This window comes from Malus sylvestris, chromosome 1 (assembly GCF_916048215.2).
Source record: "Malus sylvestris chromosome 1, drMalSylv7.2, whole genome shotgun sequence".
NCBI classification, from domain to species: Eukaryota; Viridiplantae; Streptophyta; class Magnoliopsida; order Rosales; family Rosaceae; genus Malus; species Malus sylvestris.
This window is the reverse complement of record NC_062260.1, coordinates 19,257,782-19,277,029: the sequence shown is the minus strand read 5'-3', so window position 1 is coordinate 19,277,029 and position 19,248 is coordinate 19,257,782. Positions and strand designations below refer to the sequence as shown.

The 19,248-nt window shown below is 35.6% G+C and overlaps 1 protein-coding gene across 1 annotated transcript; it reads right to left on the bottom strand.

The window, feature by feature from the left end:
• Positions 1 to 962: 962 nt before the first annotated feature.
• LOC126630000 (exocyst complex component SEC8) lies at positions 963 to 16,906 on the bottom strand. The gene is made up of 28 exons (XM_050300178.1): positions 16,572 to 16,906; positions 16,420 to 16,476; positions 15,890 to 15,993; positions 14,409 to 14,621; positions 13,943 to 14,116; positions 13,297 to 13,401; positions 11,889 to 11,998; positions 11,278 to 11,445; positions 10,344 to 10,500; positions 10,142 to 10,248; positions 9,733 to 10,037; positions 9,445 to 9,608; positions 9,193 to 9,308; positions 8,276 to 8,346; positions 6,912 to 7,042; positions 6,761 to 6,810; positions 5,843 to 5,943; positions 5,227 to 5,339; positions 4,945 to 5,052; positions 4,472 to 4,669; positions 4,166 to 4,251; positions 3,350 to 3,536; positions 3,163 to 3,240; positions 2,669 to 2,770; positions 2,031 to 2,105; positions 1,652 to 1,747; positions 1,516 to 1,565; positions 963 to 1,427 (listed from the first exon to the last, which is right to left on the bottom strand). Exons 3-28 carry the CDS (start codon positions 15,929 to 15,931, stop codon positions 1,340 to 1,342), a joined length of 3,195 nt encoding a protein of 1,064 aa, XP_050156135.1. The 5' UTR covers positions 15,932 to 15,993; positions 16,420 to 16,476; positions 16,572 to 16,906; the 3' UTR covers positions 963 to 1,339.
• Between the last annotated feature and the right edge of the window lie 2,342 nt (positions 16,907 to 19,248).

Genomic DNA, 19,248 nt, shown 5'->3' with positions numbered 1-19,248 from the left:
ATCAATACTGAAATTCTAGTGATTTCTTGCCTTCAAGTCCAACCCTAGTAGTCTGCAGAATATCCTACCAATCCTTCTTCCCATATGTTTATACGTAACCATGATTCCCTTGCATTGTCTTGCTTAGTTGCTTCCTCGATACTAGGACTAAGAATATAAGTTATTCTTCTCTACTCTGGTCATGTTTGCTTTGTATAATGTTCTTATTAATCAAAGCCTATTGTCTCTGGTACTTCATTTTTTAATATGAAGGTAGAAGTAGTTGCTTTGTCCAGTTACGAAGAGGAGGAGAAGTTTAAGGAGGAGGAGGTAAACCCTTTACCATCAAAAGTCAAGTCGCACAGAGGCAACTTTTGAGTTAAAAACTCAATGGGTGTAAAAAAAAATCTACATATTGAATTGGGTTTATAGGGTATATTAGGTATTAAATTTGAGTTTAAAAATATATTAATAATTTAGTTAAAAATCAAATGGGTGCAAAGAGTAAGTTGGGTGTATAAATAGGTTAGATGAGTTTAAATAAAATTTCTCTAAAAGGAGTCTCATCTGTATACAAGGGAAATTGTTAGTGTCTAACCAAATTGCATTTGGGAGACATTGCTTGATATAAGGTTCGTGTTCAATTCACCCATCATTGAATATCGCTCGCATAAAAACAATAACTTAACACAGTAATCTCACAGCCGAGGTTTCCAGGTTAAGCTCTAGCTGGATAATCACCGGAGAAGTTTAAAAAATGGTCGTTTTTGCGCAAAAAGAAGTAAATGAAAGCGGATTTGCTCAGGCCCGAAACCAAAATTTGGCTCACAACCTCACGGAGCTAGGCCGTAAACTTGAATTCATCCAAGGCTTGAACTACAAAGTTTTGATCCGAATTAAGGTAACTCCCAATTCTCCTAGTCGAGACAACTGAAATTATTCGGAGAACATAACCCGAAATAACAAAACGATGAAACGGGGCAGGGCTGTAATCGAGTCCTAGCTCTTCGATAAATGGACGCTTTTGAGAATCAATACAAATGATTTACATGAAAATTTACATCGGCTTTCGTTTCTTCATGACCAACACTAAGCATTAACTTCTTACACACTGCAACAACAAAAAATTGACACTACACTAACAAATTGTCGAAACAAAAGGAAAACCGGAACCCTCGCCATCATTGTACAGTTCGGCAAAAAAAATTTGACACGGCAACTTCCACAAAATTCACTCTTCTTATCTGCTTTTGCTGCACCCGCCAATTTGAGTATGACCAACACTTTACATAGATGCTACCACATTTTCCACAGCAAAGAACTCTTAATCTCGACGAAAGAGAATAAATGCAAGAGATGGCTAACGGGATAAAATCTCTGATACACGATCTTGAGCATCGGCAGGAATCTCCCTTCCTGGAACCTGGACCTTCAGAAGATTTGCATACCTGCGAGAGAAATGTTACATGTTATTCAGCAGCTATAAAAGTTACTATGACCATGATAAGTATAGGTAAGAGGGACGTATTGACTAACTCTGCAGTCGTGAACAAGTGCTCGTGCTCTGTGATGAAAGCTAGCAAGGCCTGCAAACAAACAGGTGAAAAATGTTGATCACTACGGGAAAACCAAAATATAGAGTGAAACAAAATATGCAATACCAATGACTTACCTCGAATGGCATGTTTAGGAGTTCATAGTAAGTTCGGACATGATCTAGTCGTTGTTGGACACCTTCACTGTTAATTGATGGGATAGCAGCCAGGGCCTGCAGTGCCAATAATAATTATTACCAGTGGTAACGTTCATAACTTCAAGATCGGAACCAAAAAGCCTTATCACAATAATTTTGGGGTGTCTGAATAAAGGCTTAAAAAAAAGAAAAACTAATGAAAAGGGTTTGAAAACTTTGAGTTTTAATGATAAGGACAAAATAAATAGTAAAGTGAATAGTACCAGGATTGACTTTTTAGTGTAAAAAAATGATTTTTCGTTAAAGTGAACAGTACCGGAAACTTTTCGTCAAAGTTCCCTTAAAAAAAATGACTTACCTGTTCCAGGGCGATTGAATTCCGACATATCTGCTGAACGCCAAAAAGGTTGATGGATTTCATATCAGCCAAAGCCTGTTAAGATTGCAATATCTCACATCAGCATTCAGCAGTGAACAGATGGAAAAGACTTATGGTCTGACGGAATAGATAAAATGCACATAATAAATAAGCCTTCTTTCACGTGGTTCTTTGGATTTCAATCACTAGATGAATAAAATGGGTGATGATGAATGCTATTCATGAATTCCCGTGCCGTGATTTCAATGATGGTGCAACAAAAAGCTAAAAAGGTAACGTAAGGCAATGAAATATTTTCTCGGCACAATTCCTTATGCTTGTAATGATTGATGAATGAAGAAGTTCAGAGAAGATAATAAAATACAGCAAAAATTGTTGAGAAAATGAAGCCTTTTTACATTTCCAATTCATGTATTCATGATGTTTCAGATGGCATGACATAACAAGCACCAATCTGGCTGAATCAGTTGAACCAGACTTTTGCATGAGATTATGAGTATATATATATCTACAATGATATATATATATATATATATACACACACACACAATGATATATATATATATAATATTAATATATCATACAGAAGAGTCAAAGACTCCATAAAAAGTACAAACCTTGATGGATGCATTTGCAGCGATGCTACAAATCCCACCAAATATGTAGTTTCGCTTCGTTCCCACAACAAAAGGTGCCATTTCCTCATCCCTGCGTGTTATCTATAGGCAAAGAAACACAAATATTATGTAAGAAGAGCATGTGGCACTCAGAAATCACTGGTCCTTAAAGAATTAATTTTTTATTAAAGTAAATATCCTTTTAAAAAAGGGAATTTTAACGAAAAGCTCTCGGTACTGTTCATTTTAACAAAAAACCACATTTTTACACTAAAAAGTCAATCCTGGTACTATTCACTTTACCCTTTATTTTGTCATTTTCGTTAAAACTCAAAGTTTTTAAGCCTTTTTCATTAGTTTTCCTTCTAAAAAACCTTTTAAAAAAGACGTGGTGTATAATAATTCCTATTTACGATTTCTCTCCAAATCAAGAAAGAAAAGTACAGTTGATCCAATGGCTCCCATCTGCTTAAGCTGGACATGAATATACTGACCTGTGCAGTAAGTGAAATAATGAAATCATCTGGTTCTTCTGCATCCTGGTCTTCCATGTATTCCCTATTTGTCATTTCCTGTTTAAACCACAATTTCAGTCCACCGATGCTATTTTCATTACAGGACAATTCTAACAAGTATCACTCTCAAAGTCGACTCAATATATGAAAACTAAATATCACATACCTGCATATGGTAAATCGTCTCCAATTGCATCTCAACACGTAAAACCTTGAGGCAGTCAATTGCCAATTTTCTATACTCATCTGCAAACGATGCCAGATCCCTAGAAGCAGCACTAGTTGTTCGTTGATGACGGTTCATACCACTCTCTTCTACTTCATTTGGAGACCTGAAGGTTGTCTGCCCAAGCCTATATAATGAACAACGGTTGTGCTCATTCATCTATCATGGATAAATTGCCTACTGAAAAGATTTCAAGCATAAAAAAGGTTCTACGTTTGAGGTTGAAACTGGACATGTACAAATTGAAAACAAAAATTAGAAAAATAAAGGGGTTGTCGAAACTTCTGAAAATAATAACAAACTTCACACAAGGGAGTGAAGGGAAAAACTTCTGGAAACAGATTCTTCGCATCCATAAAAACAACATAATTTTGTGGGTATACATTAGCATTTTCTTCAAAGGAGCATCAATCAGTATCATTAGCATCCACACGAGATCCATGATTGTTTTCATGATAACTTGTTATATAAGATAACTTTTGCCACATTAATCTCAGATAACACTACTCATTGCCATATGGAGTATAGGGATTAAAAATAGGATCTTGCTACTTTTAATTAAACTAACAAGTTTCTTGTTGTCCACTCTGTGATCACTTACAAACTCCACTCGTACCCAGTGCACAAGGCTCCCGCTTTACGCAGGGTCTGGGAGAGGTGAATGTTGGCTAGCCTTACCCCCATTTATGAAGAGGCTACTCCCAACATACTCCACTGATCTAATAAAAAAATAAATCCAGCCAGATGAGAGCTTACCTTTCAATAGAGTCCGCAACATACTCCAACGAATCACTAAGGGAAGCCAGCAATATTAGTTTGTTATCATCACGAATTAGATTATCCTGTGAGGGGCAGAGTTGAAAAAGAAAGTCAATCCATAATCTACATATTCAAAAAATTAATCAATTAATATGTCAGCAAGGCCTCACTACTACAAAATCTGAAGGGAAGTTAGTCTAACATCTTTTACTGAAAAAAACAGAAACAATAAATGATAACAATAAGTTGTAATCATTCAAGTAGAAAGAACAACTGTAAACATCAGGCGGCCAACTGAAATACCTGCTTAATAGGCCGCAAATTCAATAATAGGTCGCTTAATTGTAATTCAACCTCAAGATTTTCAGAATCCGAAGCATGGGTTTCAATGTTTGACTGACCAAAGGAAATTGGTAAACATGTACTTGCTGGATCGAGACGCATCAATTGCTCAATATCATACCTTCCAATGAGCATATAGCTCTGTTTCTCCAGAACCGCCTGAAGAATACCAAAAATTGGATTCATGATCAATTATCATGGCATGTGCTAACTACTTGTCGGGGTACTGATTAGAAATCAAGAAACTATGAACGAGAAAATGTGAAATTCAATCTAGGACATTGTTGACATTTATATTTGTTTACTGTTGGCATCATTCTCTCAAGTCTTACTATAATCACCTATTATAGTAATTAAATATATTTTTAGTGTATGGTTGGCATCACTCCTGCTGTGCTAGGAGAATAGGAAAGTGAGAAGGGAAACATCCTTACCTCCATGTATGAGGTCCGGCATCGTTCATAGGTTCGCTCAAGGAAAGTTTGCACATATTTCACAAGGTCTATGGCAAATTTAGGCATAGCTTGTGCCCAACCAAGCACCTGCAGTAAATAATTTCAAATCAGATTATTCATCCATATATTTAAAATCAGATTATTCATCCATATATTTAAAATAACTTGAGCACAATGTTAAAAAAATCATCCACAGTGGAGCAGAGAGACACTACTCCAATACTATAAAGGAAATTCTCTTAGGGAAAAGTTCAAACTTGCCTCTTTTGCTAAAAAATCTATTGCCAACAGTCCCTGTAAGACAGGTCGACCCTTCTCAACTGAAGGAGTATAAGATGCAGCAGCATGTGCCCTGGGCCGGAACGCAGCTGGACCTATAAAAATTAAAATGCTTCCCAAAATCAAATTTTAAGTGCAAATGATGCGACTGTTCCATTATGTACAAGAAAACTTTTGTTCAATGCTCCAGATGAGTGAGGCAGTAATAGTAGAATTCCTTATTGTTGACAGAAATGGTTTCTGATCATATCTATTTGAATATGTATTACTTGTTAAAGGTCAATTCCATAAAAACTCTATATAAAATATAACATTCACGTCTACAGAATTCAAATAGAAATTAAATTATACAAAGGGCATGAGCCTACAACCTCTTACTTGGGTAAGATTACTAGAAAAATATATAGCTTACAACTAAGTATGTATGTATGCATTATATAATTATACATATATGCATCTGCGTTATTTTAAAAGCAAGTTTTATCAGGGTTTAGGGCACATACAAGTGAAATCATTTGATCAATGTAGTTTCATGTTATGCAAGAAAATAAAAAGAATAAAAAAAGGTCACTGTAGAGTAATTAGTTATAGAACTTGCTTGATATAGCTTGCTGTACTCCTTTTCTGTAGTCCACAAACATCGTGGGTAGAAAATGGTCCTTCACAAAGTTCTCCACAAAAGCCAGCAATCCATCGTTACTGTAGATTCAGAAGTTAGTTTTACAATTTTTCCCAGAAAAGTAAATGGCAACAAAGAGGAAATGCAACACCCAAATTCATAATAATAATAACATAAAATATGGAGATAACAAAGAAGATGAACCGAACTCATCTGTGGATCAATAAGCAAACAGATCACAGGACCAGTAGTTCACTAAGCCTAAACAGCAAAGAATCCCAATTTTGAAGAATTACTATATTTAAACCTATATGTGTGGGGTTAGTGAGACTACAACTTGTGGCTGAGACATTCGGAAACTCATGCATCAATAGTGGCATAAAAGGAGACTGAAAAACAGTTGATACAATTTTATCTTTTTTGATACAGACACATGTACAAATATGACTATGAGGAACTATATGCTACAGCGGCACAACTGAATTGGATCTCGCCTTGTGGACAGATGGGCAATTGGACTGCCTACAGGACAGATTACTGGACAGACGCAACCTTTACCATCCTCTTAAATATAATTCGACAGACATAAGAGGTTTAGTAGATTCAAATATATTAAGAAAGACAATTTGGCATCGGCATATAGAGACCATTACCAACATATATTTATATAAGTCATCAACAAGACTAACAACAGAAATAGGATCAGAAGTTCAAATTTAAGATCAACAGGATTTTCTTCTCTCTGCATATCCTATCCCATGCCAAGTAACATTTGCTTAAGCAATAAAATGGAAATAGAATGAAAGCGAATAACTAGCATCTTGCCCGTTGCATGTTAAACGTAAAGTGATATGCACAATTACTTAAAGAAAAGAGCAATATGATTTTGAGGCTTACCCCAGCTGGGAATACTTTTTCGGAAGCATTGATGCGACCTTATCTGTAAACTGAAGAGCACATAAAGTCAGAAAAAGGTCAAAAGACGAACCCACTGTGTACAATCGCAGAACTCGTGTTTAACGACATGATTAAGAACAATCCTAACAACCTGAATAACAGGCCGGTATACAGATGCTGCAAGATATATGCCTTGCTCAGGCAAGATAGCTGCGGACCCATAACCTTCTTGTGAAACATTTGGACCTTTCCTACTCCAGCCTTGACGAATGAGATCAACCCCTGGAGAATGGAAGATGCAGACCACCATAACATGTTACTAACTAACAGAAATGTCAGACGCAACATGTTGAAAACTGAAGAAAACTTTGAATCTAGAAGAATTTAAAAATATAACTTATGAAAGCACCAGCCTATTGAGAGAGTTTTTAAACTAGAAAGCACCCCTATGAAGTAAGTGATTCTTTCGGTCGATAAATCAAAACACTCCAACTTGAAGGTTAGTGGTGACATCAAACACCATAAAGCAATGGTTTGAAAAATCCACGACATACAAACTGACTTATATTTGTGGAAGGAGGAAAGGGCATCTTTCTTCAATATCTACTGTATCTTCAGTTACATACAACGGAGCATCTCAATTATATAAGTTAAAGGTGAAAGTGATTTGATCAATAAGGTCGCTCTATTCTTGGTGAAAAATCACAATGATTCATTGTTGGAAAAATCCACCAATGTATAGTCCAAGGTCATGCTAATCTCCAGAAATATGAGAAACTGCAACAAAATAAATAATCAAAGCAATAATTTGATTGGGGCTTGGACACCAGGGTCTTATGACACAATCAATGATTCAATTCATTAATATATTGAGTAACCTTGAACACACATCAGACAAGCTCAATCATCAGCAAGTACTATATCAGTACCTATGTAGTAACACATATCAGACAAACTGTATCATGTCTGTCGTGAAAAACAAAAGCCTCTGAGAACCTCAGAAGTAAAAATCTTCTATCATCAGATTTCTGATGTGAATTTATGCTTCTCATATGCACAATTAACAAGTAGCTTATCAACTAAGTACAGAGAAAGAACTCATTTCTTCAGGAATTTATAAAATTATTGATGTTACTTGTGACATGAACTTGATTATGGGAATCATGTGAGGGTCTACACCCAAGTATATCAGGGTTTGTATTTATCCAAAGGTCTTCTATGCATCAGCAGTTCCTAATGCCATACTCATACCCCTTAACAGTGTCATGTCTTATTGACACAGGTACAAGGAACAAGGTGAAGTGAAGAGTCCATGTAACCTGGCAATAATCATAACATTCACATTTACTAGATAAGGCTGCCACAGTTTGACGCTATCCATTAGATAAGGCTGACCTTGTAACCCCAATAGACAGTATATTGACGTTCGTAAATTACTGCATGGTGTTCTTCGACTCATCATTATGCTAGATAGTTAAGTGTTATTAAGTACTGCAGGAGCAAAATCAAGCATACCTTGGTTGGGAACAGAAATAGCAGCATCTGTGAAGCGAAAAGCAAAGGTAAGACCCCCTTCTGCATCATCCCTGTAACCCATTATCATGAAGAAAAAAAGGCATAAGTCCAGTAACTTCTCACAAAAGGAGATATATCCCGAATTGTAAGAAAGGGACCTAATTTCAAAAGTGACATCATATCTATAGAACAATATATATGAATCCTTGGCATATATGGTGGATTAAAATTTTCCAACCAGTCACAATTGTTTCATTTAAGCATGTGTTTCATTCAGCAAACCCAAGTAGTCGAGAAAACATCTACTATGAAGCTTTTTAGAACCACTGCCCCCTGGTGGTGATTTCATAAGTTATTAAACTAGAAAACCGCCATCCTATCAAGCAGAATCAATAACTTAAGTGACACTATATGGTTAGATGAATATGATGTTAGGATTTTTGGCTCGTCAAATATGCCCTATTCGGTTTGGGTTTGTTTTAGGAAAATTAGAGGTATAACGATTCTTGTCCTAGAGGGATTACTAAAGAATTTCAGTTTTCCTTATTCAATTTAGGTTTGGATTTCTAGAAGTCTATTTGGATTTGGATAAGTGTAATTTCCTAATCCTATGCCTATAAATAGGGTGTGGCAAGGCTTAATTTTTCAGAGAGAGAAACAGCCAGAGACAGCCGAGAGTTTTGAGATTAGTTCTAGGGTTTGCAAAAGTTATGTAATCTCTATTATTAATCAAAGGAGCAGTGATTTCTCTACCTAGAGAAATCACAACCGGACATGGGCAAAAGTTCTGTCAAACTAGTATAATTCTTGTGTGTTTCTAAGTTTTCAATATTTTCTAGTTTAGTCTATTGCCGTTGGTTACATTAAAGAACAAGGTCTAGTAAGTGTTTTTCAACATATGAAACCAATTTACTTGCCTCTTGTCTTTGGAAGGGACCTTGTTTGCAAGTCTAGCTGTTTGTACAGCAGCATCAGCAGATGCAGCTTCAGGAGTTGCCCGCAGAATCTCACAAATAAGTTGTTGGCATTCACTCTTTAACACATGAAAAGAAAAAGGGAAAAATAAAAAGACAGTTTTAGAACTGACATGCACGTCCCTCCACAGCATTTCCTTTAGAGGATACACCATGTGGAAGTTAACCATTAAAAACTTGAAACAGATAGTTTACCTGTAATACTGTCAAGGAAAAACCAATGCTATAGCCTCCAGTAACTTGAGATGCTTCCAAATCAGTATTCCAATTTACATCTGTTGGCATTGATTTTGGTGTGTTCATGTCTATTTGAACAGAGGACTTTGATTCCAAAAGCTCCCCAACAACAACATGGTTCTCTGAATAATTATGCTAGGGAAATTAATTTCAATGTTGAAAATATATATGTATACTATTTATATTCACATCATTAAAACCTAAAAATAGAATTAAGAACACATTAAAAACTGAAAAGTATCTCACCAAATATCCGAACAACAGCATCCAAAATTGAATCAAGAAGTTCTTTTGCCACGGCTTGTGCTTTCCCTGCAGGAGCCATTACAGATGAGACTGGGCTTACTGCCAATAGAGTTCCAGACAGTGATATCCCATTCTGACGCTTCTGTTTGGGCAACTGATAACTTTGTAACTGTCCCTTCATGAAATGTAGACCAGCTGTTGTTCGGGAAGCTTGCCCAATGCTAGACCTTGAAGAATTAGCAAGTTCAGCATGAGCTTTAATCTTGGATGTGATGATCTCATGAATTGTAGGTCGCAATCTTTGGCTGTTATGGGTAAGAACACAATATCAAAGAGGTTAATAAGTATTCTTGATGAAATACAACTGACGACCAACCAAACGAGATAAAAGTAAAACCAGACAACAAACCATATTATAGCACCAGCAGCTGCAACTTTCCTAAGCATGCAAAGGCACTCAACCATAGTCTGCAAATACTTGACATGAAGTGGGGCATCACTTTTCTTTATTGCTTCCTACATCCAAATGAAAACCCCAGAACTTTCAGAACGAAAGAAGAGAAACTCATTCAAAAGAAAACATGAGATATGAACAATCACAGTTGTCATACAAGAAATTCGTCCGGAGTGGAATACTGAAGCCATGTTGGCATCTCACGAGGAACAATTTTGACATCACCATTGACCCTCACTGATGTCTGCCCATCTGAGGTACCTTCCTCATGCAGTTCCAAAGTGCCCTCCTCAGCAACTCCATCAAAAGATGAACTGAATAATACATTCAGAATTTAGATATAGAATTACCAAATGAAAAGCACAATATAATAATATTAAGAATTCAATCCTCTAATTATAAGCTTAATTCATACATTTTAGATTTAGACTTTCAATTGAACAGATGGAAAAAGAATATTGCAAAAGGCAATATAGAATAGGGGTGTGCTATCCACACACCCCTTTTTACTTCTCACACACCTCTGGTTAATTTCTGTCATTTGATCTTCATCAATTCAACTGATCCGACGGCCAAAAATTAGAAGGGTGTGTGAGAGTCAAAAGGGGTGTGTGGATATCACACCCCTATAGAATATCCTGGAGGCCTACCCACAGTTAGCCACATATAACCATCAAGACACTGTAGTGACATTTTTTTAACTTCTTTCCAAAAACTAGTTTAAACGGGTACTTAGCAGCCAATAAAAAATATTCTATCCAACCTATTAACCTCGTGGGGAACCTTCCTCTTATTTGAAGATGGATGCTATTATCCTAATTCCTAACGAATATACAAATATCCAGGAGGGTCTTGAAGAAATTAACTACATAATATAGTGCAGCAGCAGAAAAAATGCCAAATAAGAATTTGAGGCATTGTGAACTTACTTTGATTCTAGTATAGAGTATAAACAAAAGAATCCACATTTTACAAAGGAATATAACTTTCATATGAAAATAATGCGATAATAATGCATGTTGAAGGAAAATCCCAGCATGCAACAATAACATAGTAGGTTCAAGCCATTACAAATAACTTTGTAATCTTACCCTCCATCAATAGAACCTGTCCTATATGATCCATCTCCTTGAATACCGAACTGATTGTCACCTTTTAACAGCCTGGTTCTTCGAGACAGGGATTGTGAATCAGTCAATACAGCAGCAGTGGTGGTTGGTACCTCATCATCCATTTCTTGCAAACTTAAAGCAGCTGAGCTGAAGAAAGAATCGGCACGAATCGGCAGAAGGACAACATATATGAGAAACAGCTTTTGAGAGTATAGCACAGGATAAAAAGAGATACAAAGCTAGGAAATTGATCGATCATCGATTTCCCCAAAAGACGAAGATAAATGCCCCCGGAGAGGTAGAGTTCTATAAAAATCATCACAAGTTTATACAAGTATAGTTTCTCACAGCAGCAGGAACAAACAGACAATGCCCAGCTAACATGAAATACAAAGCTGTAGATTGTGAACAAATCCTCCAATGGCTAAAACCCAGAACATCCCAGCCACCCCATAAGTATGCAGAACAACTGAAAACTATAAAGTAAAATGTTTCTTCTTTTTTTTTCACCTGAAAAGTACTATTTTTAAAGTGAGGCAAAATATATGAAAGTATCCAAAAGGAAAAAACTCCAAAACACAAGTAAATACCTATATTCACCCTTGTTGTAAAGATGAGCATGCAAATCCTCTAGCACTTTATGAAACAGAACTCCTCGCAACTTTGTCAACTCAGAGCGAACATCTTGAAGGGCACCGACCTGGGCCAATCAATTATAACTACTGATTCATATACAGTACTAGAACGGTAACATTTGAAATATTTCTTCAAAGCTAAATTGCATCAAGAAAAAAAAAATGAGAGCGTGTCTATTAGACCCTGTTCTGATAGCTTTAAGAACTTTAAGTGTCAGATGCACCTTTAAGGAGGACTCAGATCCTCTCCGGATCATTTCCGTGAGGATCCTCCTGACCGATTGATATCAACCGTTGATACAAATCCAACAGCCAAATTATTTTCACCTCTTTCTCCCTCACTTCGAAGCACCCACCACCGCCACACCTGCATCTTCTCAATCTTCTTCAGCCCCAGCCCACCCCAATTAAATTCCTTGTTAACTTTTGTATTTCTTATCTCTGAATCTTTAATTTTTGCAGTATGTTCAGTGATATTTTTGTAGGTCCTTTGAATTCAGACTTTATTCAACAGGAGGAGGAAGAATTTGCAGCAGGGGAGGTTGGGGTTGCTGGGTTGTGTAAGATGTGGAACTACAGTGGGAGGGTGGATGTCCAGAAAAAGATTTTGAAGTATTTATACATCTATTGGACATTAGCTTTAGAATTGGCTAAAATGACTATTTCTTTTAAGGGCTAGTAGAATGATCCAACACTTGGTGGAAGACCATTGTCATGATCAGAATAAAAATGGAACTTTTCTGGGGAAGTTTGGGATGCTGGTTCAAATCCAGTTCATAACATGGTGGCGGTGGGTCGGGTGCTTTGAATTGAGGGAGAAAGAGGAGTTGAGGGGAAGAGAGCAAGGGGAATAGAGGGTAGCGGAAAGAGAGAAAAGATGCGAAACTCATTTGGCTGTTGGATTAGTATCAACGGATGAGATTAATCAGTCAGGAGGATCCCCACGGAAATGATCCGGAGAGGATCTGAGTCCCTTTAAGGACGCATCAACCAGATAATAATGCAATATTTAATATCATTAAAATAGTGCCACCAGGCCATGTGGCTGCAGAGAAGCTAACAATTTAAAAATATATAGAAGCAAAATGGTGAAACGCCATGATATATTGGATGAAGAAAATGGTTGAAGCTTGAAGTTGACACCATTATTACTGAACAGACGGGCATAAATGAAACTTGAGAATACAATGGGACAAACTGTTTTAGGATCTAGTATAGTTAGAGGAAACTAAGTTTCAACCAAGCCACCATAAAACAGTAGGAAAAACATTATGTAACATTTTAACATGAAAACAAATAAAGTAGTTGACAAATATACTGTTAGAAGATAATATTTTATTCTTTAATATAAAAGAAATCCTACCGTTTGAAGCCCCTCTCTTTCAAGCATCAACATTGATTGAACATGAAATTGAACAGCAGCATAATACTGCTTTTCAGCAATCAGCTTCTCAATCCGAGCTGGAACCTGGGCCACATTTTGACCAGAATAGATGATAAATCTTCAGAATTGAAACATTCATGGCATGAAGTTGATTCAGTTGGAACAATTTTATCACTGGTAGTTCAACGACAGTATGGATACCAGACAATACAGACGTATCAAACCATACAACATATGTGTTAAATCTGAAGCTACAGTGCCAAGTAATAATAAGTTGTAAGATGTGAGCGTGTGGGCGTGTACTTCTATCTCGTGACCTGTAAAGGTCAGGGTTTTAAGAAATTATTTCAAAATTCAAACCAAAATATACATGCATACATGCTCATCAATTTACTCATGTATGTATGCATGCTCATGAATTTATATACGAATGAGCAAACTAATACAATTGCAACTCAAGTACAATGGATTGAGCAGAGTGCAGTTGACACACCCTCCAAAAAGCTAACTTCATGGTCAAGAGTTCAAATACTAGTGACTGAATGAAATAATCCCAACACTACTGAGCCCGATATGGTCTAAAGATATAAAAATTCATAAATTAAAAAAAAAAGATATGACGAACCTTAGATATGCCCTCAATTTGATCTAAGAGGGATATTATGTGACGCAAAGTAACTGACCGGTACCATAACTGATGCAGTTGTTTACTACGGGCACTGAGACGCTTCTTTGCTTCAGCCAAATCAACCTTTAGGACACCAACACTTTCTGTAGATTCGCTGAACAACCGCAAGATCTGGAAGGAATTGAGTAGAGTGAGATAGCAGTATACAAAAGTCAACTCTTGTTTATGACAACCCTCCACTTCCCCCAAAATCAGAAACAAAAAAACTATTAAAACGATAGCATTTTCAAAGCAAAATATTTTGACAAATAATTTCTTTTGTCAGGAAACAGATGAATTATTGGAGCACCTACAAGATTGAGTTTCTTATCACCACAGATTCTCAAAATATATGAAATTGAAAAAATTACAGAAAAAAATGGACAAATAGATTAAATATTTTGATCAAGAAAGGTGACTAGACCTGAGAATAATTTTGAATAGCTTTGTTGAAGCCACTGTGATAATTATGCACAACTTCATCCACAACCTCCTCAACAACATCACTTTGCTCCTTCAAAACCTGGATGTCACCTTCACGATCTTTGGATGTCAAAATATGAACAACATGAGGTAATGAATCAAAACGAGCAGCAGCCCAGCTCTCATCTATCTTTGCAATCTCTTCCCTCAGATACTGAAATTACCATGATGACAGAAGGAAAAATGAGAAAGAAGCACTATGCATAACAAAGCATGCGTGCTAAAGTTTAAAATCTGTATGAAATGATTGTTTTCATATGCTGGTGCATGCTTCTAGTTATTACAGTGAATTCTCCATATGTAAAAGATTTTTACGTCATAAACATATTGTTATTGTTCCAATATTGTAACATTATGAAGAGTCCAAGTTAATATATAAACCTCCAGCTCTTTTTCTGATAATTAGAATTATTTTAATGTGGATTCCGTACACTTTTTCATAAGATTATTTTTCAATTTAGAATCACTGATAAACTGTTCCTCTCCAGTTTTACTGAAGAAAATTATAAGGATTTTCACCTTTTATATTCTGTATGATATTTTTTTTATTACCCAATTTTATGTAAGACATGCCCAAAAGGTGACACTGGGTGTGCAGGAAGTATACACAAAAGATCAAAATGTCACAACAAAAAAAGCAACAAATAAGATGAAGTGAAACAGGGTGTTGTCCAGCTAAACTGCATCCTCAAAAAAAAAAAAAAAAAACAAGGAGTGTTGGGATCAAGTCAAACTTGCAAAATATAGTAAATCCCTTTTTGTTATTGATAAGTAGCATACAGCAGGTATAAATTTAAGCCTATATCAAACCGTAAACATCCATGAATTGATGACACAACACATTTTGGTCAATCAAATTTTTAGCAAGAATCTTTTCCGTATTGACTCACAACAGATGTATTCATTAGAACTCTGAAATGAGAAATATGCACCAACAGCAACCAAAAGAAAAATAAAACGCCAAGTTTTTAGCAGCTAAAATATGCGTCGTTTATTTACAATCGAATAAAGAACATGTCATGAATTCTGAAGACATTTCAAGGATAAAGAAAATTGAACCAACTCTACACATAGTCAAAAGTTAACTTTATGCAAAACCCTTTTACACATTAAAATTCCTACCATAGATACCTGCGCCAAACCCCCTTGCCAGAGATAAAATGAATTTCTTCTGAGTGCAAAAAGTTGGAACTACTATCTAGTAGGCTTTCCAATTCATCATCTTAGCTATCCAAAAGAACAGTAATTGTTCTAACTGACCTCAATCATTGTATATATTTTTTTGTAAATAATATAAATTATAAAATCTCACTTTCGTGATGTTGTGTGTCATCTTCTTTGGAATATGAGCTCCATATCCAGTGCACACAACCCAATAAATAGTCATTAACAGGTATAATAAGATAAGTGACTTGAACTTACTGCCTTGTCTGAAGACACGGGCAATCCATCAAAAAGTCCCATAGTGAGATTTCACCTTGGCAGGGCTGTAAAACTCACCTCATTCCCACACAAATCAGTCCCAACTGAAATTAAAGGGCATGGTTTATTCAATTAATAAGCACAGAACGATAAATTCAAATAAGCCATCTTCAGAATACTTTGTTGAATTAACCTATTTAATTTCTCTTTATTAACCAAAACAAACAAAAAATTTATTTCCAATTCAAAGTTCTTTCCTAATTTTTCACCAAATTGCGATCAACCGAATATGGGATTACTGAAATTCCAGTTCCAAAATGCATATGCAATATCTCCTTGACGGTAGAGGTGGAATATCTTCATCTGAGCTCGAGACAACTTACTATGCAAGTTTGAGTTGAATATTCTACGACCCAAAAACTAAAAACGCAACCGAAGCCGCAACACTTCAAACTTTCCCTTCAATTTTTATTTTCCCCACAACTTTCTCAGCAACCAAACAGAAGGTAAAGATTTGAAACAAAAGATACCTCTAGATCCCGTACGAAGAACTCCAAAAACAAAGCAATTCCGCGAAATACAAAACCCTAAGCTTCCAACAAACCAATAAATAACATATGTCAATTCGATAATCATTGAAAAAAGAACAGTCAAATTTCATTGAAAAAATTCAAATGATCACCGATTATTGAGGCGGCAATGTCCGTAATTGAATCTTGAAGGGAAAACGGCGTCGTCTTTGGAGATGTAGAACTGTGTTCGGACGGGAGTGAATTGAATGGGAGATTAGTGGAGGAGTGAAGAGTGCTTCGGAGCTGGGATTTGGGGTTGGGTCGAGTTGGGAGCTAGATATGGATCGGGTCGTCGGAGGCGGAGGCGCATTGAAGGTCGGAGCTCGTAGCAGCGGATCGGAATGCGCCGGTGGTGTGTAATGGCCAACTGGATCGGTGGTTTGCCAGAAACGGAGAGGTTGAAGCGGAAAAGTATGTAACAACAAGCGCCTGCAGCTTTCAACCAAGTTTCTTTTTTATTTTTTTATTTTTAATTATTATTATTTTGGTTAAGTTAAATATGGAGTATTTGGATATTGACGGGTCGGATTGTTATGGAGAAAATAATGAAATAGCTATTTTTATAAAAGGGAATAATTGGTGTGAAAATATCAAAATGTCCTTCTTTAATATGCTCTTAATATCAAGCAATTAAATATATTAGGAGCAATTATTAGATTTTCGTATGATATGTAATTACGTAAATAAGTATTTTTTTTTAAATATTTGCATTTTTTTGTATATTTTTTAACGATTAGTTAAATTATACGTATTTTAAGTTCAAACAGTATAATGTGCTATTATACACTTATATATATACTTTTCACATTTTTATGACAAAAATTTAATATACTTTTCATGTTTAATACACGTTATTTTAACACATTTCTAATAATACATATCAAAATTACTTATTCTATTAGTATTTTTAACATAATATTAAAAAAGATAAATATAAAAAATTTAAATAAATTGTTGAAATTTTCAAAGTATTTTTTGTAGCAAAATTGTCTAATAATATTCGGACTTATTTTTTATGTATTATATCGGTTCGTATTTTACTAACTATGAGTTGAATCAACAAGGTTGAAATCGTTTAACTTTTTAAATTTGGTTGGTTGGAACTTTATTGTTTTACTTTTTATTAACCAAGGGATCCTTTTCAAAATTTTCAATTTTTTTTTCATGGTTGCAACATTACCATTTGGCCAAAAGAAATTGAAAGTGAAAGCCAACGTGGTTACGTGGAGTTGTTGTGGTGGAAAATAGGAGTGCATTTTTGCTTACCCTCTCAAGTGCTGATAATGTTCACTCCCTTATTTATTATAATAGGAAATCAACAGCAACTTTCCAGTGGGTCACCTATCCTGGAAGTGCTCTGACCTCTTTCTCGCTTAACTTCAGAGTTTATACGGAACCCGAAGTCAGTGAACTCCCAAAATGCCTCGTGCTAGGTACGGATGGGAATATACATTTAAGGATCCTCGTCGGCACACTTCCGGCCAGAGATTGGCTCTGATACCATTTGTCACATCCCGGCCCGGGTCCACCATATCCCAGGCCTACTCTACCATCGTAGTACGATATTGTCCACTTTGGACTTACCATGACCAAGTGAGCAAACTCATTACAGTGTACGATATTATACACTTTGGGCTTACCATTTCCTCACGGTTTTGTTTTTTGGAACTCACGAACAACTTCCCAGTGGTCACCCATCTTGGGAGTGCTCTGGCCTCCTCGCTTAACTTCGGAGTTCCTACGGAACCCAAAGCCAGTGAGCTCCTAAAAGGCCTCGTGCTAGGTAGGGATGAGAATATACATTTAAGAATCACTTCCATGTGTGATGTGGGATATCACAATATATATGAAAAGTAACCAAAATTCAAAATAACATAGCATTGATAATATTACAAATTCCCAAAATTAAAATAATTATTCTCTACGAGTTTTCATATTTTGAAATTGTTGCATAGTGTATATATATGCTAATTTTACAAACTAAAACAAATTCGGCAATAGTTAAGAGAAATTGCAAGACATCAATTTAATCATAATTTATAAACAAAAAATTGTAAGAGGAATTGAGAGTAAAATACATACTTTGGGTTGTTGACCAATTAACTAAATTTCAATGTCTTTTCTTTGATGGAATGATGGAAAAATGGAATTTTTTAATCTGCAAAAAAAATATTATTTGTTAAATTAATTTACAATTGTAGATGACAACATATATGAATTAGCAAATTGCAAAAAAATTGAAAATGACAACTTTGGAGATTCGAAGTTCATACCTTTGAGGATCATGGAAATTGAAGGTTGATCGAAAAGCAATACACATATATCAACCCTAACCCAGACTGGTAAATTGTAGTCAGCTAGAAACTTGGAGAATAATAAAATACTAATTTTTAGTATTGGGAAAAAGAATAGAAGTGTTGGAAGTTGGAATGGGTAGGTTTTACGGTTAGACTATATTACATAAACATCCTTAAAATTTGGCTTTTAGCTCAAGGGTTGGAGATGACCTTAAAGAGAGCCGGATCTTTTGTTTAGAAAATTGGAATGATTTAAGTGAAAAAGTCATAGAAAAGTGATAAAAATAATAAAAATAATAAGTAGTACTATTTTTTTAACATGACTAATTTGACCCTAATGTTTATTCTTTAGAATTTTATTAACCAAGGACATTTCCCATACAAATTAGTAATAAATTTACCCAAAAAGGAAAAAGTGATATCAATTTGAAATTTACTGATAAGACGAAAAATAATTTGAAATTACTGATAAACCCCTTTGGCAAAACTA